The 23,728-nt window shown below is 53.0% G+C and overlaps 1 protein-coding gene across 2 annotated transcripts in view; it reads left to right on the top strand.

Annotated features, from left to right (window-relative positions):
• Window positions 1-23,728, top strand: part of PGBD5 (piggyBac transposable element derived 5) — a 97,619-nt gene that overhangs the window by 48,098 nt on the left and 25,793 nt on the right. For both annotated transcript variants that reach the window (XM_036106963.2, XM_036106962.2), the window contains exons 2-3: window positions 15,900-16,327; window positions 22,079-22,213. In XM_036106963.2, the coding sequence (XP_035962856.1) occupies window positions 15,900-16,327; window positions 22,079-22,213 (563 nt within the window). The remainder of the gene's footprint in view (window positions 1-15,899; window positions 16,328-22,078; window positions 22,214-23,728) is intronic.

The raw sequence follows: 23,728 nt of genomic DNA, 5'->3' as shown, positions 1-23,728 counted from the left end.
GCAGTCTAGGGGAGGATGGCAGGATTCACACAAACAAAACACGCAATATGGAAGTGTCCACAGCATCTCCCTACATGGGTACATGTTTGGGGAGGGAAGAGAGACGCTCCTTCCTGCTATCTGCCCACGTCCTCCTGGATATTTTTCTGTCATTGTGAGGTTCTGCCATCTATTGAGAGACAGACAGAGAAAGAGAGAAAGAGAGAGAGAGAGCTCAGATGAGCTTGTGTCTTTGAACACTCGAAGTCTGGCCTGGCCATCTACTTATCTCACACGTAAGGGATTAAGAAGAGGGGGAGTTACCTTCCTCGGTACATCTCAAGCATCCAGGGAGGAAATTTCAGCCTGCCCACCTGATCTCTGAATTTAGGACCAACTCGCAGTTGGCACAGGGTGTGGGAGGAGCTTCCCTGCCTCTTTGGCATTTGGCCGCCCCCTCCTCCCTTCTGCTGGCTCATTAGCACCCACACCCCTCCAGAGCTGCCCTTGCCTTTGGCCAGCAGCTGCTAACAGCTGTGTTTCCATCCCAGAGTCTTGACAAACAATAGCCCTGGTCACAAAGAGGAATATTTATCACCAGCAGGAGGCACAAACACGTATTTGACTGCCATATTAACATTTGGGGGGATTCTTTTATTTTTTTGTAGCCTCATTAAAAACTCATCCCCGAGGTCTGTACTGCTTTCAGTTTTCGTAAGTTTGGGGTGTTTTTGTAGGCCTTCTTAGAAATGTAGATGGGGGAGGAGGAAATCCCAAAGAAGCCTGCAGGCCCCTCAGCATGGGGGCTCGGGCAGGGGACACTCCGGGCATGGGGCTGGGGCTGCACGCTTTGGAAAGGTGACCTGGGACCAGAGGTCCCTCCTGCTTCTCATGGACTCTTGTGGCCTCCTGTGTAAGGAATGGAGGGTGATGCTTGAGGCAGCGAGTCCACAGCACACGGGATATCACTGCTAGGAAGGGGTCTGGAAATCTCGGAGGCCCTCTTTCTAGTTTTGCGAATGAAACCTCCCTTGACGTTGAAAGGGAGGTTAGAAGGTCATCAGGACCTCAAGTACCCCTGTCTTTACAATCTCACCTGCTGTTCTTTTTCTGCTTCTAAAGGCCATACTTTGAATTACATCATTTGTTTCCAGAAATCATATTCAGACAGACAAGCATAAAGAAAAAGATGGAAATCACTTATAATCTTACCACCCCAAAATGATCATGGGAACCCTTTGAAATCTTTTCAGTCATTTAGAGTTTTCAGGCACTTTTTAAGTTTTGACCATACCATTTGTACTGCTTTCTAATCTTTTGGTCTCATGACAGTTTTCTTATGCCCTTAAATATTCCTCAAGAACATTCCTTTTTAATGTCTAGAGAATTGCATATCATGAATGTTCCCTATTTGGGGACATTTAGTTTATCTGGACTGTTTTTCTTTACAAAACACACGTACATCTCTGAGTATTTCCTTAGAATAATGTCAAAGCTTGTGAACACTTTGTAAAAGCACATTTCTCCTTAGAACTTCTATGCCTTTGAGGTGCCTGGGTGACTCTTGATTTCAGCTCAGGTCATGATCTCAGGGTCCTGGAATTGTGCCCCACGTTGGGCTCCACGCTCAGTGGGAAGTCTGGTTGAGGATTCTCTCCCTCTCTTCCTGCCCCTTCCTCCTGCTTGTGTACATGTGCACATGCTCTCTCTCAAATAAATTAATAAATGTTATGCCTTTTTATACTGGCATAAACAGTATGTTTCTGTGAGCTCTAAATAATACTGGGGGCTGGTCTTTGAAGTATGCTCAAATGTTTAGGGGAGAGTGTCGTTTTGCCCTTCCCCACTAAGCGTGGCAGACACATGGCCCCTTGCACCCTGGTCATCTCCACCTGCGGTGGGCACTGCTCATCAGTCCCAGCACCACCCTTCCCCTGCCCACAGATTTCACAATCCTCCTTAACGTGTATAGAGGGAGCTACTGACTATTCAAATTGACACAAGAGCCAAAACCTATTTGCCATCTCTGAATCAGGGATTGACATCTCTGAAGAGGTGTGCACAGTCCTTGGTTTTATTCATTCCCGGAGAGGTGAGTGGGTTTGTGTAGGGGCTGAGGGTGGGGAAGCACCATGGGTGATATTTCCACAGGCATCTCAGAGAGACCAAAATCTACCAGTCTTCACCCCAATCACTGTCATTTGGTAGCCACTCTGTTCTCTACCCCTGGAGTGATTTAGGAAATTGAAGCCTTTGATATTCATTGAAGCCTTTATTAAAATGAAAACTCCCTTGGGAAGGGTCATACGTGAAGGCATGACCTGCTGGTACTTCAGTTCTCAGTCAAGATCCTGGCAGTGCTGCAGAGTTTGGGTCATAGGGAGCAGTTGGGGGTGGGGGGGGGCGGTGCACCCTGAAGAAAGCCTGAGCCAGCGGGAGATGGCAGGAGGACCAAAGCCACCTGTTCCAGGGCCCTGAAACCTCCTTGCCCCCGCCTCAGTTGACACCTCGTTTGGCCACAGTGAGGCTCTCTGGAAGGGACCCACATCTCACGTGTGCTGATCGGCTTCCGTCCAGCACGTGTGGTACAACCAGAGTGAGTGGGATAGTAATTTCCATCTCCATCACCACTTAGCTCACAGTCTGTTGCAGAGAACATCCCTCTTTAAGGAAGATGTGAAATTAGGGTTTATACGGAAGCATGCCAGCCTTCCTGCATCCACCCTGATTTGAAGGGTTTCAGTTGAGAGGTGCATTCTGTGTTCTTAGCATTTCCGTGGGTTACTCTCCAGAAGCAACCTCTTTATCAAATAATAGAACATTTGTTGGCTGATGGTGGGGAAGATGTTTACGGCATTTGCTAGGTACGGTTTAGTGTTCTGTGTCTCCTTACAGCTTTCACTTCGATTAGTCACTCTAGTTTTTTTGTCTTTATGCATGAAGCTTAGGATCGGTTGTGTATGTGCTTTGCAATTGACCTTTCTAGCATGGGGTCGCCTTGCCCAGGAAGGAAATGTGGAGAAACCCAAGAGCTACAAAACTGCTGTCTAAACGTGGTCACAGAGCAATCAAATGTGGGTAAGCTGATTTGTCAGAAGGTGACTGCTGAGCAGCTGAGGACCCTGCTTTTTCCATCATAAACGCCTTCAGCTTGTTCTTTCCTCACTTAGGACCTTGGAAATGCAGTTGCCTGTGCTTCATGGGCAGTTCTCCCACTTGCTGTCCGTCTGCCTTTACCTTGGCTGGGTAGGATTGCCTCCCGCATGTCCCGCTCCTCCCTGCCCCACCCTGTCACCGTCCTCATCCTCCGTGTGTACCTGTGATTGGCACTTGGGGAACTGCACTGGGTGGTGTGTATCCATAAAATGCGGTGTCAGCATACATAAATCCCTATAGGCACATCATCACCTCTGATTTAAGGTTAGTGTCCCCTCCCCACACCGGACACCTCAAACTTCTGTACCTTGTGGAATTAAAGAACGTACCTCAGAGGCTTCCTTCCTGAAGGAATAATCTGCCTTTTGTCCAACTTGAATGAATCTGTTGGGCACGGCACAACACGCTCTGGGTTTCTGCGCTTAAGTTCTTTGATGCAGTGGCCCGGGGCTAGGTGGCAGTCACCTCTGTGTCATCCTCAAAGAGCAGGTGTTTCTTAAACGTCCCTGAATTATTTAGAATTCATGTCCCAGCCGGTTCTTTCCAGCAGCCAGAAGCGGGCCTCCAGGACTGATTCAGTGACGGCCCCGACCGGCCCAAATGAAAGCTGCCGCTCTTGGCCTGGAGTTGGGTCTCATCCAGTGGTATTTTTTCCTCTGTTGATGCTTGCATTTTTGTAAGAACTTCATCCTGAAGCTGCATGCTTTGAAGTTTAGGAAAAATAACATTGCCGCAAGATAGGGCAATGAGAATGGCTTTCGTGCTAGCAGGTATCAAGTGCAGTTCAGGAGACGAGCCTCAGAGCGTGTGCTGTTGAGACAGCCGCAGGTCTTGCTGATCTGAGCTGGGCTGTGACTCTGGACAGTGTCTGTGAGTGTCTGGTCCCATCCATACCCAGATGGGGAAAGGAGGTCCCCGTGATACACCAGCAAATGTTATCAAGCCCACAGTTATGGAGCACCTATTCTGGAAAAGAAGTAAAATGAGCCCCTGCGTCTCTGTGGGGCTTGCATTCCAGCTAATTCATGGGGTCAGATCACAGATGGGCAGTTTGGGGGGAGGCTCTTGGCTTCCCCTGCCTGGTTTCTGTAGAGGCCTCCACTGCTGTTAGCTGTGTGTGTTGGGTCGTGTCGTAGGGGGCATTGGAACTGGGAGAATCTTCCTGGAAGATGTACCACAGTGTGGTGGTCAAGGCCGTGGACTCAGGCTGGGCCATTGGGCGTGGATTCTGGTTCCGCCCCTTGCTAGTTGTGTGACCTCAGGCAAGTCCCTTAACCAGTTTCCTCATTGGATAAGTGGGGGTCAGTGATGGTACAGATCTCTCAGAGCTGTCATCAAGGAATAAGTGAACCAAGTTATCATTTATAAAGCAGAACACACATAAAACAAGTGATGTATATGTGTATGCTAAATAAATAAACATTCTTTCATATTTACTGGCAAATAAATAAAATCCCCACCTCAGTAACCCTTGTGGAGCTGGACTCAGGACGTGTGACCCTGAGAAAGGAAAGGCTCCAGGAAGGAGGGGATGGTAGGAGCCTGGAGGCCAGAATTGCCTCCACTCAGTCACCATAACATTGACCTTCTCCCATCCTTATTTCCTCCTGGGAAGGTGAGCTGCGACCTGTCCTGGAGGCTGCAGGGTGACTGGTGGGACGGGGTCAGCCTCCAGCGCTCCCCCCACTGGCTTAACTCTGTGAGTTGTAGCGTGAATGCAGACTCTCGTACTAACTGGCCAGCTCTGTCCTCGTCCTTTGCCCTATCTGGCATCGGCCCTACCTTCATTTTAGGACGAGGACACCAAGGCTTGGGTTCCTTCTTGCTCCTTTGCCTGGGGACAGCCATTACTGGGATGTGCTACTTTCTTCCCATCACCCTCGTATCTGTTTCTCCATCCAGCTCCCCTTTGTCTTAACTTCTCCTCCTCTCATTCCGCATTCCCTCTCCCAGGGTGTGGGTGGCTGTGCAGGGAATTAGAGGGATATAATTAGCGTGCAGGGATACAGCCCCTCCAGCTTGCCTTCGTTCTTCTTGGACCAACTGTGCTGAGACGGCCTGGTACCATCTGTCCCTGCACAGGGTGCCATGGGTGGCCCAGGGTGGTAGAAAGGGGGATGGGAACGCCCCTGGGAGCCACGCGCTTTGCTCTCCCCCCTGACCCTGGTGATCCTGCAGTATCCTTCCTCCGGTACCCCCAGCACACACACAGACATGCAGCAAATACAGACGACCCGAGGATCGGAGAAAAGGAGCCTGGTGTGGGGTCCACAGACCTGGGCTGGGCTGTGAAAGGTGGCAGTGGGCTGTGCCGGTGATGCCAAGCCAGGAGGGGAGGTGCCACCACAAGTCCTAACAGGTTTTTCTGGGGAGGGAGTCCGGTACCATGCCCTGCCTCCGCGCAGGGACCCGGCAGGACCAGCTGTCTGCGTGGAGAGGGGAGCCCAGGAGCCAGGCCGCCCTGGACTGTAGGGCCCGCCGGCGGAGGAGCTGTCCCCCAATTCCATGCAGTCGTCTTTGATCTCCTGTGCATCGTTGACCTAACCACCGTCGTCAGCACAGACCCTGGCCGTTGCCCTTCTGATGCCACCGGCTGGGTTCGGGTGGCGGTGTGACCAGTACCTTCTCTTTCCGGTTGGAAAGGGCCAGGCAATTTCCTCCTGGGGCCTCACAGAGCCTTCTGGCTTCTCCACAGACCCTGTCATTCTCTCTGGCCTGGGGCCCAGGCGTTGCGGAGGTCACGATGGGCCAGTACCAGTTGGCTTTTGTTTGCTTCCTTGGGCTCCCAGTATTTTTTCAGTGCTAAGACTGGATTACAAAAATGGCACATTTTATATGCCCAACCCTGTCTGTGCATCTCTGTAACTCTGTGTTTAATCTCACGTGTAGATAAGCACAGAGGTCTAAAGCCAGGGTCTCGAGGACTGTGCGGTGTAGAAGCGCGGGTGCCGCCCACACCCCTGCCCCCTTCTTCAGGCTCACGCATGCGCACGCTCCCCCCCTTAGGCAAACGCATGCGCGTGCCCGCCCCCGGCACACGCATGCGCACGCGCGCACCGTGTGGTCCTGCCAGTGCCTCAGGCTACCTGCAAGGGGTCCCCGGACCCAGATCCGGGGCAGCCGGCATGGACCTGACCCTGTCAGTCTCTTCCTCTCTCCCTCATTGTTTTCCCATGAGCCCCTCAGTGCTGTCTATCTCTGAGAGCTGCAGGATGCTGCTGGTGACCCTGAAATCTGAAGAGTCATTAGCCTTTGAATACTTTTCACTCACTGGGCAAGATCTCTCCCAAGCACTCAATGGGCCAGACACTGTTCTAGGCACTAAAGATATAGCAGGGAACCCAACAGACAGAACTGCCCGTCCATGTGGACCTCACATGTACCCCTAGGGATTTGCCATAAATGATATGGTCCCTACTGACTTCTTCCAGAATCATCCAGGATTTCCTGTTTGCACTCCAGCAGCCAGACCCAGTGGTGGTGTGTGCTCTGCTGGGCCCCCATGGTCCCCATCCACACTCATTTTCGGGGGGGGGGGCGTTGTGCCTCAGCCCAGAGTTCTTTCTAAGAATTTATTTCAGTCAAGAAAACAACTCCCAAGTCCATATATATTTAGTCAGTTTTCAGCTTTTACCTTCTCTCTCTAAGCCTTTCTCCTCCTTCTGATGCTTCTCTGCCTTCCCTCACAGCCGTTCTCATGGTCAGAACTTCATCACACACGTGGAAGATCGGAAGTGAGCGCAAAGCTAGAAAGACTCAGCCATCTGGGGAGTCTTTATGCCTGCATGTGTGGGATGCACGTGGCGGGGGAAAGAGGATGTCAGCACCTTCATTCACCAGCTAGTGTGACCTTGAGCAGGTTCTTAAAGAGCACATGCTTCCACAGCTGCTGAGTGGGTGTCCCAGTCCCTCGTTGGTTGGCTGCTATGAGAATTAAATGGGGTCAGGTAATTGCTCGTTGTAGTGCTTGATGCAAAGAAGATCCTCCATCAGTCACACCAGAGTTTTCTATTCTGTCAGGTGCATATTTGGAATACACCTCTTAAAGCCTAGGGTGACTGCCCATCCTTTTCATCCTTCACACTGTCCCTGAGTACCTGGGACATGGTCCCTTTCTCTGTTGCCTTTCTTGGAGGAAGGACTAGGGTGGTCCTGGGGAACATGCACCACGCCACGTGGAACTGGCCAGAGCTGGCCACAAGTTGGGGTTGGGCTCAGTCAGTGGGCTCAGCTAAGGCTCAGTGCAGAGGAGGAGGTATGTTTGGGGAAGGAGCCTGAGGAAGGAGGAGCACCCCAGATAGAAACCGGACATGAGCCTGGTTTAGTTAGGGATGAAGAACTGCAGTGGGCGTGCTTGGCGCAGCAAGAAGGGAGCAAGAAAAAGCTGTGAAGTCATGGAGGAAATGAGCAAATTATCTGCGTGGCCCCTCCCCTCTGGTCACTGTGCACGAGATGGGGCCTTTGAGGTGGGCTGGCCCCAGACAGTGGCCCGTGGCCCCTCAGCACTGCGTCCCTTCCCCATCGTCTTCTTCCCAAGTGGGAAACACGCTCCCGCTGTCCTTTCTGTATCCAAGCAGAGGCTTTAAAAATACAGCCTCTTGTGAAAAAGAGACACAGTGTCTGAGTGAAATATAAACTGTGGTTGCTAAGGCTGCTGTTCTGTAATAGCCATCTGGTAAGTCAGCTCTGGGAAGTGGGACAGAAGCCTGGGGTACGGGCCCGGAGGGTGCTGTTTGTTGTGCATGCGATTCACTCCGTTACGGGGCACCCACCTAGAAGCAGGCGCTGAGTGAGGCACCTCCCACTTCATCCGCACCCGGACTGTGAATTTCATGGTATTGTTGGCTTCGCTTTACCACCACGGACACTGTGGCTCGACGAGTACTTATAGACTGCATGTTTGTGTCCCCCCTAGAATTCATGTGCTCAAGTCTAATCCCCAAGGTGATGGTAGTAGGCGGCGGGCCTTCGGTCATGAGGGTAGGGGGTCTCCTGATGGGATAAGTGTCTTAGAAGAGAGACCCCCCTCCCAAGATCTCCCTGGACCCTCCCTTGCGTGGAAGCACAACAAGAAGACAGCCTTTGTGAAGCAGGGAGTGGCCTTCACCAGACACCAAGTCTGTCAACACCCTGATCTTGGACTTCACCTCCAGAACTGTGGGTAGCACATTTCTGTTGTTCAAGCCACCCAGCCTGTGCTATTCTGTCGCGGCATTCCACACGCATGAAGATTAAGAGATTAAGTCACTTGCCCCGGGTCACTCACCTCATGAGTTATGGAGCGGGAGCCCGGTCCAGGTCCTTGACTTTGCTGGGCACAACTATTTCAACATCATGATGGGAGACTTTCATATAATTCTTTACATTCCTCAGAATACTTCCATCATTGTCTTTACTGTTTCATCAGTCTTGGAAGGGAGTTGAGGCAAGTTACCAACGAAAAACTGAAACCCAGAGAAACTTCAGTTTCACAGTGGTTCAGTTAGACAATGAACGAACCAGGAACAGAACTAGCTCCCCACCTCCCAACCCCCCCCCCAACCCCAGCTGCAGGAGACTGCCTCTCATCCTTAACAAACACCTCTTTCGACTACGTTTTAGCTCAGCTCTAAGGAAAAGTGAAGTCTGTGGTTTGTGGGGGGGAAGTGGATAAGCCTGGTCCTAGGTGGACGGGCTGAGCCTGGTCCAGGGCACAGGGGACGAGTGTGGTCCTGGGCGTGGGGCCTGAGCCTGAACCAGCCGCTCTCACAGGCCACGTGGACTGAAGAAGGCTGCAGCACACTTAGCCGTGGAAGGACTCACAAACTCACAAATGGTCATGGAATAGCCTTGTCACCTGGCCTTTAGGCTCCTGCCACTAAGCGAGTCCGAGTCACCATGAAGCTCTGTAGCTGCCAGTGTTTATTCATTCCTTTGACATCTGAGCTGTTGCTTTGTAGTCACGTCTGTGCTAGGCACTCTGCTAATAACCCTTCTTGTGTTGTCACCTTGCTACTTGCATCAAAACCGATCTGGTGGGAGGGGTAAAAGACCCTTGTTCTGTCTGTCCAAGCACGTGTGAGCTGACCTCTGTTCACCAACAAAGTCCTGGCCTGGAACGTAGAGTACCATGCTCTGCATGGAGAGGACACCACAGGGTCCTCGGGCCCAGGCGTGTGGTGGCGAGAGCTGACCCTTGATTTCAGCTGCTCCCCATTAGCTCATTGCATGTGGGGCTGGTCAGGGTTACCTCTGCCCAGCACAGCATCCCCCCACCGACGCTTTACAGCAGTCAACTGCAGGTGTCAGGGACTGGAGTCAGCTCTCGCACATGAACGGAATTGTACGTTTTGTGTAAGTTAGACTATTTCTTGTACGTGGATAGGTGCCTTGTGTGGCGAATGGTTTTGAAGGTGAGCTGTCTTGGGAAGTTTTCACGTGTCAGGCTCAGGTGCGTGTCACCCCTTCTCTGTAAAGAAGCTCTTTGTCACGTGACATCTAGTCAAGGCTGTAGATTTAATGTCTGCATTAGCCAACAAGCTAGCCCTCTTCTGGAAGAGCCGCATACCCCTGTTCTGGGGCCCGGGTTTCCTGTGAACGGCATCAACTCGGGGGTCTGATTCCAGAATTGTTTCTTTGTGTTGCCGGTTTGTTTGCCAGCCACTGTGCTGTGTTCGCTTGAGGAAGACCACACAGGTGCACATGCGGAGTGCACTCTTCTGTGTTCCTGACAGGGGGGCCCTGCAAGCAGGAACAGACCTGGTGCTGCCCTGGGGGGTTCTCTGGCCGAGTTTCTGCGTGTTTCCTAAGGGCTCCGGAGAATGGTTTGGAGCTTCACATGGGCTCCATGGGAAGGCACCATGTAGAGGACTGACTGTAATCTGAGCCTCCGTTGGTGGGTTGGTAAGCATTGCAGGTCAGCCCGAAATAGGACGGGGCGCTGGGCGCTGCTCACAGCTGCCCAGTGAGACAGGTGGGGGTAACCCCATCGGGCCACACAGATCAGGGGCCGAGGCCCGGGGAGGTCAGGAGCATGGCCAGGACCCATGCCCGAGACTCCCACCCACCCGTGTGTGCAGACTTCCTTGATCTGGCTGCGAATTGAACTTGTTACTAGTCCCTTACCTGTGGGCCACGAGGTTAAATGGGGAAAGACGCCTTGGAGTTCTGGAGTGGCCGTGTGGCTGGATTCTGGAGCCGAGACCAGTTCTCTGCACGGTTCCTCAGATGGACTGCTCCTCCTGCACATCCGTTAGCCATTAGGGGGTGGGGGGAAGGGGAGAAATGGAGAGAAATGAGGATTCGTTTAGCGGAAGATAAAGCCCAGCTGCGGCCGGCACTGAGGACAATGGTTTGACTCTGTTCTGTGTTACCCTTTTATAGAATGCAATGTCTCATTTTTTTTTTTAACATCTCAACTGAGAGGAATATTTTTGTGATAATGTGGATGTTCTTTTATATTTTTATATCCACTTGATTTTGTCTGGAGATAATTATTTCATTATTTTAAACCCTTAATTCAGAATATTAAGCGATCCTTATCTGTGTCACAAGACTGCAGACAATTGATGTCCCAAAATGCCAGTTTATGCAAAATGCCATTCTCCTCTCAAAGTGAATGCTTTTGTCTCTAGAAGGTTGGACTTTAGAAAGCCACACTTTTCTTCTAGAGCATGTGAAGGTGAAGATCAGGGCCCCAGGCGGCTGTGCTCATGAAGTGGGCACAGGGAAGGCAGTTGGGGGCCGCTCCCACAGGACCCTCACACCCAGTGGGACTCGTGGTGGACCAGCCAGGATGGGCCATGGCCTGTGTTCGAGGTCCTGCAGCTTTCACTCACTCCGAGGTGCTTCTTATACTCCCATTTGATGGGTGAACAAACCAAGGTGCAGAGAGGTTGTGTGGCCTGCCCAAGGTCACACAACCAGCAGCTGTAGACAGAGAGGGAGGGCCAGAAGGAGTTCCGAAGTGGTTTCCACTAGTTCAGGAAATTGAACAAAACAAGACCCAGAGCCAGCCCACCTGAGCTGGGGACCGGAAGTCATCTGTGATGCTCCCCCTCCCACGTCCTGCCCACCGATCATCTGTTCCCAATTCCCAGGTGGTCTCCCTCCCCAGGACTTCGCACGCTGCCCCTTCCTGGCTCCCTAGACCTCACGTGTGTCCCCAGGGAGGTGTGGGCAGGTGTGCCGACTTCCTGCCCAGCTGGCGGAGGTGAGCCCTGTGTCACTGTATTGTACTCCTTCCAGCCTTACCCACCCTGGCGCTGTTGGCTTCCTCTTCCACACAGATGTTTCTAGCTGTTCTTTTTACCAGGCATTAACATGGGCTGCTGTACCAGGAACCAGATCCTTCCCATGGGGCTTAGCAAAGATGCCCTTCCTCCTGAATGGGCCGGGGCGTCTGCCCTCCCCACTCCCCCACTCTCTATCCACCTTGTCAATGGGTGTGTCCAACATACCATGAGCTGGGCTGGGGGCAGCACGACAGCCTCTACCTTGGCCATCCCGCTTCAGCTGGGCCAGAGGGTGGGACAGCAGAGGCAGACCCAAACAAGTATGTAAGTCCCTGGTGAAACAATCCTAGACTATGATAAATTCGAGGAAGGAAGCCTACTTGGGATGGAGATTGACAGGACCGGCAGGGGTGTCCACCTGTGGTTGGGTGGGCTTCATCACTTGAGGAAGCCGGAGCCCCGGGAGGGCTTGCGTCCCGCAGATGGGTCTTCGTGGATGCAGGCCCTGGGGTGGAGGGGGCTTGCCAGGGCCTGGGCCTGCCCCCAGCTCTGGCTGCACGCCTTCTGCTTGCCTGGCCTTGGAGAGTGGCCTGGGGTGCAGGGCCCTGAGCCCTTGATAAAGAATGTGTGTTGGCTTTTTTAAGCGCAGTGGGAAGTCACAGGAGTGTTTTAATTAAGCAGGGGAGTGTTGTGATCTGGTTTATATTCTTTAAAAAAATTTTTCTCGTTGCTGTGACTCATTTGGGGGAGGCCGTGTTTGTCTTCTAGGCCAGAGGTGGCGGCCGCCTGGGCCAGAGCGCTGCAGTGGGTGGTTGGTGACACACTGTAGAGGTGGAGGTGGGAGGACATGCTGAGGGGCCGGATGTGGGGGTGCGGCGAGGAGAGGGATCCACGGTGGTTCAGGTTTCTGGCTGAAGTCCCTGGCGGGGGCTGATGGGTAAGAACAAAAAGGGAGAGGACAATGAGGCATCTGGAGTTGCAGTGTGGACACGTGTGGTTTAAGATACCAGCCTAGTTCTTGTCCTGGTACAAATGGAAAGGATACATCGATGAGGGTCGCTGGCTGGTGGAGGCCCTGACCCCAGGGTTCGGGTCACCTGCAGGACCGCGGCTCACCTGTAGTCTGTTCCCCTGCCCAGCACACTTACAGAGGTGAGGGAGCGCTGTGGTCACCCCTCAGTTAGGTCCCTGCCTGAGCTCACTGGCTTCAGGAACAGTCCAGGCCCTCCCCACATGGCGCATGCAGCAGTGAGCGGTTCCTCCTACAGCATGAGCATGACCGGCGGCGCTCACAGCCCTGCACACTCCATGGCGGGGCGGGGGGGAGGTCCTGGCCCTGAGCCCCTCCGTGTCTGCAGCCAGGCTGCTCCCTTGCACAGTCCACTAAATGCGGGGCATTTGCTCTGGTCACGGGGCCTTTGCGGGAGAGGTTCTCACTGCCTGAGATAGTCTGTAGCCTCCCTGCCCCCACCGCACGGGGGGCTGACAGCTTCGCAGCCGTCTGTGTGGCTCTTCCAGGGAGCCTCTCAGACCCCACCTCCCCAGGATCTGGACTCAGGTCCCTCTTGTGGGCACCCTCCCCCACCCCTATCCCCCCGCCCGGCATCCCTGGGTCACTGCCTGCTGCCTGCTCCTGTCTTTACACCGAGGACTCCCGGGGAGAAAATACCGGGTCTTACTCCTTTCTGTCCCCAGGATCAGTATGACACTCAGGTGTTCACTGACAACTGCCCTTGTGTTACAGTCCCCTTTCTACACAGGACACCTGCTTTTGTAGTCGCTCCTGAAAAGAGGGGTCGGTTCCTAGCTTGGGGTGGTGGGAGGAATCTTTGGGGGATCTGAGCGTTAGTGAACCATTCTTCCTTTTTTTTTTTTTTTAAGATTGATTTATTTATTTTAGCGAGAGAGAGTGGGGGGTGGGGAGGAAGGGCAGAGGGAGAGAGAGAATCGCAAGCAGACTCTCCACTGAGCACAGAGCCCGACTTGGGGCTCCATCCCACCACTCTGAGATCATGGCCCGAGCCGAAACCAAGAGCCGGATGCTCAACCGACGGAGCCACCCAGGTGCCCCTTACTGAACCATTCTTAATGCTACCCCGGGTCTGTGGGCCTGCTGTGACATCCTGGGATTGAGGGGGCAGGTGATCCCCTGTAGGCTGAGGGAACCAGATGGTGATGGGGCCTTGAGGGGTGACATGGTGGGATGGGGGGGCTGAAGAGGGGGAGAGGAGGGAGACGATTATATGAGTTTATGACCTGGCAATGCATCATTGACACCATCAACATGCAGAGCCCTGTACCCCCAGCCCAGACACCAAGTGCACATACACCTGCTCTTCCTCCTCCGGGTCCTCCCTACCAGCCTGCCCCCCATCCCCACCCCTGGTCCCATGCTGCCTTTGCATTTTTTACAATGTAGGTCCTCCCTATCCCTTCAGAGTTTCTTCTGGCTATGCACTGTAACCCTATATCACCCACTGTGAAATGTGTGCACGGCAGAGGTGGAGGGAGCTGGTGGGGTTTGAAGACCACACACCTGGCTTAAGTTGTGCATATACACTGTGCAGAGAACAGCCACATGCCTCCTTGTCCACTCGTGAGAGCAGAAGGGACACTATTAAATAATTACAACAGGCAGCAGGTGCTCTTGGACTGGCTCTGGGCCAGGTGGGACAAAGGTCACCCTAACTGTAAGGCGCTTAGATGTGAGTGACCTGGGGCTGTGTCCCTATACTTCTGAGCTTCTAGTTCCTCACCTGCAGAAGGGGATGATGCTTCACGTGGATGTTGTGAGGATCACATGGGGTAATATCTGGAAAAGCTCCTATAAATGAATCAAACGTAAAAGAGGCTTATCTTGGCTGGGGGTGCACAGCACCCCCAGGGCCGTATTATTAAATGGTCATATTACAAAGTTGGTGATACAGATTGAATCTCCTGAATGGCATTTTCTCCACCCCCCGCCCTCCTGCCTCCTTCCTTCCCAGTGCCTGGCCTGTTCCAACACTTCTCAAATATGAAGCATCACAACTGCTGAAGGGGGCTGTGGAGGATGCTTGTAAATCCAAACTAAACAGATAAGAGGGAGCCGGCTACTTCCCAGTTGTTTCCTGAACCAGTTGGCCAGGGCAGAGTTTGCTGTGAGAATTGATTTTGAAATAGCCTGGGAGGCAGAATTACTAAAGATAACTTTTGGAAAAGAAAATTTCATTCTGCTTACTCAGCATGATGGAGCAATTAAAATGCTGGTTTTCCTCCTCTTTGAGAGCTACCCCTGAATAATTTATGGCTTCACCCATAGGAGGCTGTAAGTCTTCGCTGAAATACAATGATTTCCACTAAGAGTGGGTGTGGGCTGCAGGCTGTTCTTGCTACCCGGGGCCCCTCCAGATCCTGGCCTCAGTGTCACGGCAACTCTCGGCCAAGAGCAGTGCCCTTCCAAAAAATGGTTGGTGACCATGAATATGGTGACCACTTGGCTCTCTGGACCTCAGTTTTTTCTTCTGTAAAATGAGGGCAGTTAGAGCATTCGAAAGCCCTCAGCCTAAGTCACAGGATTTCTGTTGCTAATGTGTCAGTAAAGGTTTCCAAGTTGCCACAACAACCTTGCAAAGCAGGTGTTCCATTTTCTACGTGGGGCAGATGAAGTATTTATCTAAGACTGTGCAGTTAGCTATGAGTAAATTCAGGGTTTCGGCTCCTGACTCTGTCTCATCTAAAACCTGGACTGCCTTGTCATTCTCTTATTTTGCTGGGAAACACATGTTTTTCAGAGACTGTCTAAATCAGTAGTAGAGAAAGTTCTGAAGAACGCGCATAGCTTTTATTAGAAATTGCAAAGTTTGTCTCCTGAAGGGTTATCTGGCTGGCTCAGTCGGTGGAGCATGTGACTCTGGGTCTCGGGTCATGAGTTCGAGCCCCAGGTTGGGCATAGAGATTAGGTAAAAGAGATTTAAAAAAAAAAAAAACTTGTCTCTTACAAATCTCTCCATACTGTTAGCCTGGCTTAAGTCACTATATGGAATTGAAAGCCGGATCTCTTAAGGATATGTGTGTGTGTGTGTGTGTGTGTGTGTGTATTTCAAATGGCTGTTCCTGCATTAGTCAAGAATTGTGAGGTTTTTATTATATCGGTGAAATTATCTAAAGGAGCCCCTTCAGATTGATTCAGCAATAAATTTCAAGTTGCCACGTGTCCAATTCCAGGACAGAAAGATGGCAGCCTCACCTGGGTGGGCATTTCAGGCCCTGAGGGGTGAAAGCCTCCTTAGAGAAGTCACCTTCCCTCACAAGAAAGTTTAAGCTTGAAAGCCACGGCCAGGCTCCTGGGCTGGATCGGTGTGTCTTTGCGTCGGTGCCTTTCCGCCCCTCACGTGTCCCTTTCCCTGCAGAGCGGTGTCTGTGCGGGCCGGGCGAGAGCGCAGGGTGTGCGGTGCGGGGGGGACCCCAGGACCCCGGCTCGCAGGCGGAGGTGCACCCCGCGGAGCCCCCGGTGCCTGCCCCGGCTGTGTGCGCTGCTTGCCGCCACAAACCCCCCCCCATCTGTTTCAGGTCCAACCCGAAAGATGCCCCCCGGCGCCAGTGCCATGGACTTCTTCCAGCTCTTCGTCCCGGACAACGTGCTCAAGAACATGGTGGTGCAGACGAACATGTACGCCAAGAAGTTCCAGGAGCGCTTCGGCAGCGACGGCGCCTGGGCCGAGGTGACGCTGACAGAGATGAAGGCGTTCCTGGGCTACATGATCTCCACCAGCATCTCCCACTGCGAGTCGGTCCTCAGCATCTGGAGCGGCGGCTTCTACAGCAACCGGAGCCTCGCCCTCGTCATGAGCCAGGCCCGCTTCGAGAAGATCCTCAAGTACTTCCACGTGGTGGCCTTCCGCTCCAGCCAGACCACGCACGGCCTCTACAAGGTCCAGCCCTTCCTCGACTCCCTGCAGAACGGCTTCGACTCTGCCTTCAGGCCTTCCCAAACCCAGGTGAGGCCCGTGTGCGGGTGCCCCGGGCCCCCTGCCCCTGGGCCCCCCCACCCCCATGGCAGCCCTCACCTGGAGGGTGCTCCTGCTCTTCTCCTGCCCCCCTAGACTCACAGCTCCCCCCCACAGAGAAGTCAGAAAGCGGGGTTCTGCTCTGACCCGGTTTCCCTCCTCCTTGCCTGCATCCTCCCTCCCCTTAGTGGCACTGGCTTTCCAGATGATGTGTTTTTCAGGCTAAGGTGAATTTTCTTCTATGAAGAAGAACCTCTAATAGTAACTTTCCTGTGTTCTCTGAGTATGTAGTCCCCTGTTGGTGGTGACAGGGGCTGAAGCCTTGTAGGTGGCCAAGGGAAGGAGGCCAGAATCTCAACCACTCTTCAGGTATCCGGCAGTCACTCAGGTCCTGGGGTCCACGTGGCACAGGCGGGGCTTTTGGACCATGGTTTGATAGAGCCCCACACCTAGCTGTTATGGCCCCCTTCCCAGCTTCCCTCCCTGGTTCTGGAAGGCTCTGTTTGCTCTCAGCTCCTGAGCCCCTGCCTTCTGGTGTTGACAGGTGGTCAGTACCCTTGGCTGCAGGGAGATACGAGGTTCAGAACCATCCTCAAAACTGCTCTCTACTGGTCTAGCAAACTGAGGAGGTGGCTTATTTCTGGGATGCCTCTAACCAAAACTTTACGAAGTTTTTGGCCCACTGGAGCCCAATTCCATTTGACCTGTTCAATGTGGAAACAAAAATCGACATCATTTTTATTTGTACATTTAAAGAGCCATCGGTCCACCCACTCTTCCTTGTGCTTTTCCTTTAAGGGCCTTCTTCATAAACCTCAAATTCTTTTTGATGTTCTCCCTTTCCCTGATTCTATATCTTGCCTTTTTCCCTATGCAGCTGAAAATCACAGGGTTTCTGTGGGGGAAGATACCGCCCTATTTCAGGTCTGTGGGAGCCTTTAAACAATCTCTGGAAGCATCCCCCCATGCTGTTCTGTGAATATGCTGGGCTCATTATGATTTGCAGGTGGATGCTCTTTCTGACTAGCGGAAGCTTTTCCCTCTTCTCTCTGCCTTAGCAGATGTACCCAGTCTCCAGGGCCCGGTGCGAGGCCCACATTCTCATGCTGGTCCCGCTTTCCTGAATTCCCCCACTATTTATAGGACAGCTGAGTCCCATTCTTCCTTGTCCCCAGTTGTGTCTCTTACCTTCCAAACAGGAGGTGGGCTCTTTTTGGGACACAAGCCCTGCCTTACACAGGCCCCGCAGGACCAAATACAGGGCCGGGCACGTTATTTTTTTATTTCACTGAATATTTGCTTGGTTGAAAATGAACCAAATCAGAGGCCTGCTGGCTGGATGGAAAAGAACAGTATTCTGATCATCCTCGGGGCCAAACCTTTGAACAGCTCCCGGAAGAGGCTGTGGGCTCGCTCCGGCTGAGTATCTCTTAAGAATCAAACAACCAGCTGCTTGGATGATTGATACTTAACAGTGTAAAGATGAGGTTGCTGAGGATCTTCTAGCTCCTCGACTAGGCCAGGCTTATCCAGGGCTATACTCCTATTTGTGGTGTGGTGAGCTGGCCTCGTGCTGCCTGCCTTCAGAAACTGCGGTGTCAGATACCTGAGCCCCATGCCCAGGGCGATCACCATGCGTGTGTGTGTCTGGAGCCTGGGTAGCCTGTGGGCACGAGGCAGTGCCAGCTAGCAAGATCTGAGCTTGTGAGCCCGTCCCTTCCCAGCTTGGGCATGGGTGCCCCGCAGGGGCCCAGCACATTCCCAAGCCAGCGGTGGCTGGACCGCAGCGCCCATGGGCAGTTCTGCCCTCGTCCCTTTTATGGCTCAGATGCGCAGCGAGGACCACCAAGAGCCTGGAGACACACTCGCTTTATTCTTACCCCCACGTCTTTTTGCATCCAGTTGACAAGGCTGAGGGAAGGTCCTAAGATAAGTCTCAGATTGGGGAAGGGCTCCCTCATCATGTTGGGGGTTTTTTTCCTCTTTACTTTTTTCTTTTTTTTTTTTTAATAGACTTTGTATTTGATTTTTATTTTTACCTTTGTATTTGTGAAGTTATGTTTTCTTTTTGCTACCATTTTGTATCTGGTGCCGTCTGTTGGTCAGGACCCCAGCAGGAAGCAAGTCCTGTGTTCTAGACGGGCGGTTGAAGAGGATTGGATGCGGGGACCGTGGACAGCCGTGGGGTCAGGGTGGGGGGACATGACCGGGCTGGTAGCGACAGTGGGAAACCCAGGTCAGCCGTGGGCCGGGGAGAGAGGGGGTGTGTGTAGGAACACGGAGGTGACGGTGCAGGCAGGCAGGGGCCTCTTGCATGTCTTGCTCCTGCCTCCAAGTTGGCCAAACAAGTCCAACACTGGGCCAGGGGCCTGGGTGGTGTGGTTTATAAGAGGTTGACATCCAGGCCACAGTGGGGTGGGAAGGGTGGTAAGTGCATCTTGGGGGCAAACAGAATACCCGGGATACCACCCCACAGACAGGGACATGAGGCAGCAGGAAAGTAAAAGATCCCTTGGACCAGTTTTCCAGTTGGCTGATAATCACACAGAATTTTCCTCTTCTTCCATTTCCCTCCTGACTGTGGGCCCCGCTGAGCCAGCCCTGGATCAGCAGGCAGGAGCAGGGTCAACCAAAGGAGATGCACTCATGAACTGCGGTGTATGATTGGTTTTGAACATGATTAGGCCTTCCTGTTAGCCGGGGGTTCCTATAAGTCCTTGTACCCCTTCCTTTGCAGATAAGCAGCTTGACCCCGTGTGCACCGCAAAGCACCAGCCTTTCTGTGTGGAACAGGACTGTAGCCTCCTGTGAGCTTGCCCGGGAGTGGGGGCGCTTTCCTTCAGCCCCCAGCAACAGGCACATTGTGCTTGGTTCCTACACTTACTTTCTTCTCAAAGATGCTTCTGCCTCGTAGAAAAGGTTCCTGTTCAGATCCTTGATGGGAGAAGCTGGAAATTCTAAAGGTTTCCTGGTTTTCCACCTTTTCTCCTCTGTGAAAAGCCCCTGTTTAGACTCTGGATCATTCATTCAGGTAGAAGGGGATTGAACAGTGCGTTCGGTTGAGAGTGGCCATCTGCCACGCTGGAGCCTCAGGGCCCCTGTGAAGGGTCTTCGCTCTGCCTGCTGAGGGCCGTTGGCACGGTTCTCCATCATGTGTGGCTGGATCGGCTCCAGGCTCCCGGGCATCGCTCTGCATCCTGCACCCTCACACACACTCCACCCTCGAAACACACGGCCCACTTGCCTCGCAAACCACACACCCCCTCTGCCCTGCCATCTCTGGAGCCTTTCTGCTCCAGCAAATGTGACCCTCTGGGATGAGTCTAGAACTTTCACAGAGCCTTCAGAAACCTGATGGTTCTCAGAGTCTAACAGTAACCCACATGGCCAGGGGTCGTGTGTGTGTCCACACACACATTTCCTCAAAACTGGGGGCAGATTCATTAGAAGAATATTTTCGGGAAGGGTTTATGCAAGTAGGTAAATGGATGCTTTGTCTTTCCTCTACCATAACCACTCCACACCCCAAAATGAGCTTGTCATACAGAGAAGGGGACTCAGGAAACACAGCTGGGTAGCAGAGCTGCGGGCCGGCCGGCAGCCTGGAGGAGAAGGAAGTGGTTTTCTGGCATGTATAGCTTTCATGCAGTTTGCTTTGGTCAGGCCGGTGATGAGACATCAATGTGCGGCTGATTCTGTGGAAATGCACATGGACTAGAGGTAGGTTGGCTTCCTGAAGAAGAGGGAGGGAGCGAGGGCAGTTTTATGTACTGTGGCTTCACAGGGGGCTCAGTAGGACCTGTTTCCTGAGCTGGGCGAGTTGAGCAGGGAACAGGCAGGCAGCCAAAGGGCTTCTTTCTGCCATCCCCGCCCCCCAGCTCCATGTCCCCACAGTGTGCGGGACTTGTCCATTTTGCTACAGTGGTTCCAGATGGGGCTTTGAATGTTGTATGAGCCCACGGAGTCAGCAAGGCACTGTGGTCAGACGGGGAGGCCAGACTTAACATCCGCATGCTTCCAACAACAGAACAGTCTGGGACCCAGACTGAACACTGCGAGTCTGTTGTTTTTTGAATGGAATTCAGGGGAGCACTAATGGAAGGATGGGAGGATAGTGTCCAAATCACAGGTTGGTAAGTATTGTCCTCCAGTCTGCCCTTGTCAGAGCGTGTTCTGACATCACCTGGGAGCTTGTTGGAAATGCAGAAGCTCGGGCCCTGCCCCAAACAGACTAGTTCAGAATTCGCTTTTCAGGGACATCCCGGGTGCCTGGTTTGTTCCAAAAGCCCTAGTGGAGAGCAGGGGTTGGAACACTTTTTCTGTCGATGGCCAGATGGTCTCTGCTGCATCTTGTCCGATTTGCTGTTGTAGTCCAGGAGCGGCCGTTGACAATATATCAGATCCCAATAAAACTCTTATTTACAACAGGGCAGTGAGCCAGACTCTACCATAGTTTGCTTCTAGGTTCTTGGAATCCTATCATTTCCCATATTCTTCATCAGTGAAATTCAGACACATATGCCAATTCATAATTAAGCTTGAAATAGGACAAGGGGGAGAAGTGTAGCAGATTCCTAAATTTACCCAAAAGTCTCCCCAGAAAAGCTTTAGCTTGAAGAAGCAAAACTTTGACCACCCTGTGGAGCCTGGTTTTGTTAGGCCATTTCTTTTTACTTTATAGTCTTGTCATTGGAAGCGTCTTACAACCATGTTATAAAGAAATTGAAATAGGTGAAATAAGTTTAAAAATTGCCTTGGGAATCCCGTGTCTGGAAGGACACGACAGTGTGGAGGAAAGCCAGAGGCCGGGTCATGGCGACAAGGCCACAAGGCACTGGGTTCATTTCAGGGCAGATTTTAAGGAGACATTGTTCAGCCTTGGGGGAAAAAGGAGGTTGTGGGCCAGTGTGAGAGCGGTCTTGAATACCTAAAGAAATAGTGTGTGTTTTTCTTTGTGTCTTACAGGGACAGAAATCAGATTAAATGTAGGTAGATTTTGAATCCATGAGGGAAAGGACTTTTTAGCAGTTGCAGCTGTCCGTCAGAAAGGGCTTTCCTGGGCGCCTGGGTGGCTCAGTTGGTTAAGCGACTGCCTTCGGCTCAGGTCATGATCCCGGAGTCCTGGGATCGAGTCCCGCATCGGGTTCCCGGCTTGGTGGGGAGCCTACTTCTCCCTCTGACCCTCTCCCCTCTCATGCTGTTTCTCTCTAGCTTGCTCTCTAATAAATAAATAAATAAATAAAATCTTAAAAAAAAAAAATAGAAAGGGCTTTCCTGAAAACAAGTGGGCATGCCCCGCCAGGAGTCAAGACCCCTAGAGATCCCTCTACCAAGTGAGAGTTTGCACTGGGAATCTTGGGCAATGGTAATGATAATTATTATTGTAATTATAATAAGATAATTATAAATCATTAAAACATATAAATACATACATTAAGTATGTATTGTTTTATAAATACGTAAAATAAAAATAAAATTACTTTTTGAATTTCCATTTACTAAATACCTGCAGTATGTCAGGGCCCATGCGTATGGTTTCTTGCTTCGTCCTCCCCAAAACACTGTTGTAGATGTTACCCTTTTACTGATGGGGAGACTCAGGATCAGAGAGGTAAAGTGGCTTAGGTCACACAGCTGGTCAAAGGCAGGGACTCGATTTGAGCGCAGATCTGATGACCTCCCCCCCACCCCCCGAGCTAACGCTGCCTTCCGTGAGCATCTCTGCTGTTTCGTTCCTGGCAGGTGCTACACGAACCCCTGATTGACGAGGACCCTGTGTTCATCGCCACGTGCACGGAGCGGGAACTCCGAAAGAGGAAAAAGCGGAAATTCAGCCTCTGGGTCAGGCAGTGTTCCTCCACTGGCTTCATTATCCAGGTGAGCCCGGGGACGGCCCCAGGGAGGCCAGTCGAGGGGACTCGGCTCATTCGGGAACTGCTGAGCTGGCTCACTCACCCTTTCTCTGGGCCTTCCCCAGGAGCTGCTGCGGAGGCGGGGGCTGGGCTGGGGCTCCTCGCGGGGGCTCTGGGGCAGCCAACACTGTCGGCATGTTCTTCCTGTCCTGTCCAGCCCTTGTGGTCCAATAACAATGGTAAACACTGATCAAAGTTCAGGCCCTGACCATGTCAGCCAGAAGCTTCACCAAAAGAGCCGGTCACAAGAGGTGACTCCCATCTGTCTGCGGACAGGCTGTGTGGTGGTCCCAGAAGACCCCTCCCACCCCCGTCCCCCCATCCCATACTGAGGAAGCCTTCTTCAGGGGCCACCTGGTTAAATTAGCCTCCGCCAGGAGCACAGGCTCTGTTCCGCTCCAGGCAGACACGGACGTGGCTTTCAGCAGAGGGGGGAAGTGTCAGGTGTCCGGCTGCCGGGATCGGCCGGGGTGCGGCATGCACAAAAGGAGAAGCTGGGGGCTGGCCAACGCCAGAACGTGGCACCTAGGTGACAGCTCCTGGCCCCGGGCTGCTTTCTCCTGCCATGCCACCTGGGACACCCTCTTCCATCTGTCAGGCCTGCCAGCCCTGCAGTCCCAGCCGACCCCACCTCACCGCCCTCGCCCGGCTGCTGGCCCGACCCGAGGCACAGGGGTTCCGCACTCCCTTCCCCCCGGGGCCAGAGGAGGAGTCGTGGGAAGACTCAGTCGGGCATCTCCTCACCACAGTAAGGAAAGTGCACGTGCTTCAGGCAAACGTGGCTGCTAAGAAGGACCGTCCCATTCTCTCCCTGCAGGCCTGGGGGACCTTCAGCTTGGGCTGGGGCTGGTCCCCAGCTGGAGCCCAGACCTGAGTCCGCTTGGGCACAGGCTTCAGGCAGTTGCCACAGGGGACCTGTCCCAGAGCGGGATCTACTCTGGATCCGCAGCCTGGGCCCCTCTGTCCCTGCCACCTCAGTAGTGTCTTTTGCAGTGACGCTCACTGGGGACAGGGGAGGGAGGTCCACCCTCCTAAGGAACGTTGGTCCTCCTTTGAGTAAGTACTTCCCGAGCACCTGTCCCCTGCAGCGTTGTGCCAGGCGCTGGGACGTGGAAACACAGCCCTGCGTCCTCGGACATCTGCCCGTGTGGCTTGTGAACAGACGCTCCCGCGTGGGTTCTGCGTGCGTGTGTCTACACCACCGCCTTCTTACTGGGAGCACTCAGTGGCCAGGAATCATGCCCACTACCTGGCAAGGCCACGGATCTCGCCCCGGGACAGGCTCTGCCCAACTTCTATAAAATCCCCATCTATAAAAAGGCTGGACGGGTACCTTGAAGTTTCCTTTTGTTTCTAGAACGCTGTGATTCTGGGAGGCTTTGCTGCCTGGTGAGGGGCTGCACTTACAAGCCAGAAGTGAGCAGCAGTCGGGCTCTGCACCGTGGCTGGGGCAACAGGGGGTTATCCTTCGGCCACAGGC

The sequence above is a fragment of the Halichoerus grypus genome, chromosome 7 (assembly GCF_964656455.1).
Source record: "Halichoerus grypus chromosome 7, mHalGry1.hap1.1, whole genome shotgun sequence".
In the NCBI taxonomy this organism is placed as follows: Eukaryota; Metazoa; Chordata; class Mammalia; order Carnivora; family Phocidae; genus Halichoerus; species Halichoerus grypus.
The sequence above is the reverse complement of the archived record's forward strand: the minus strand, read 5'-3'. Positions and strand labels throughout refer to the sequence as shown.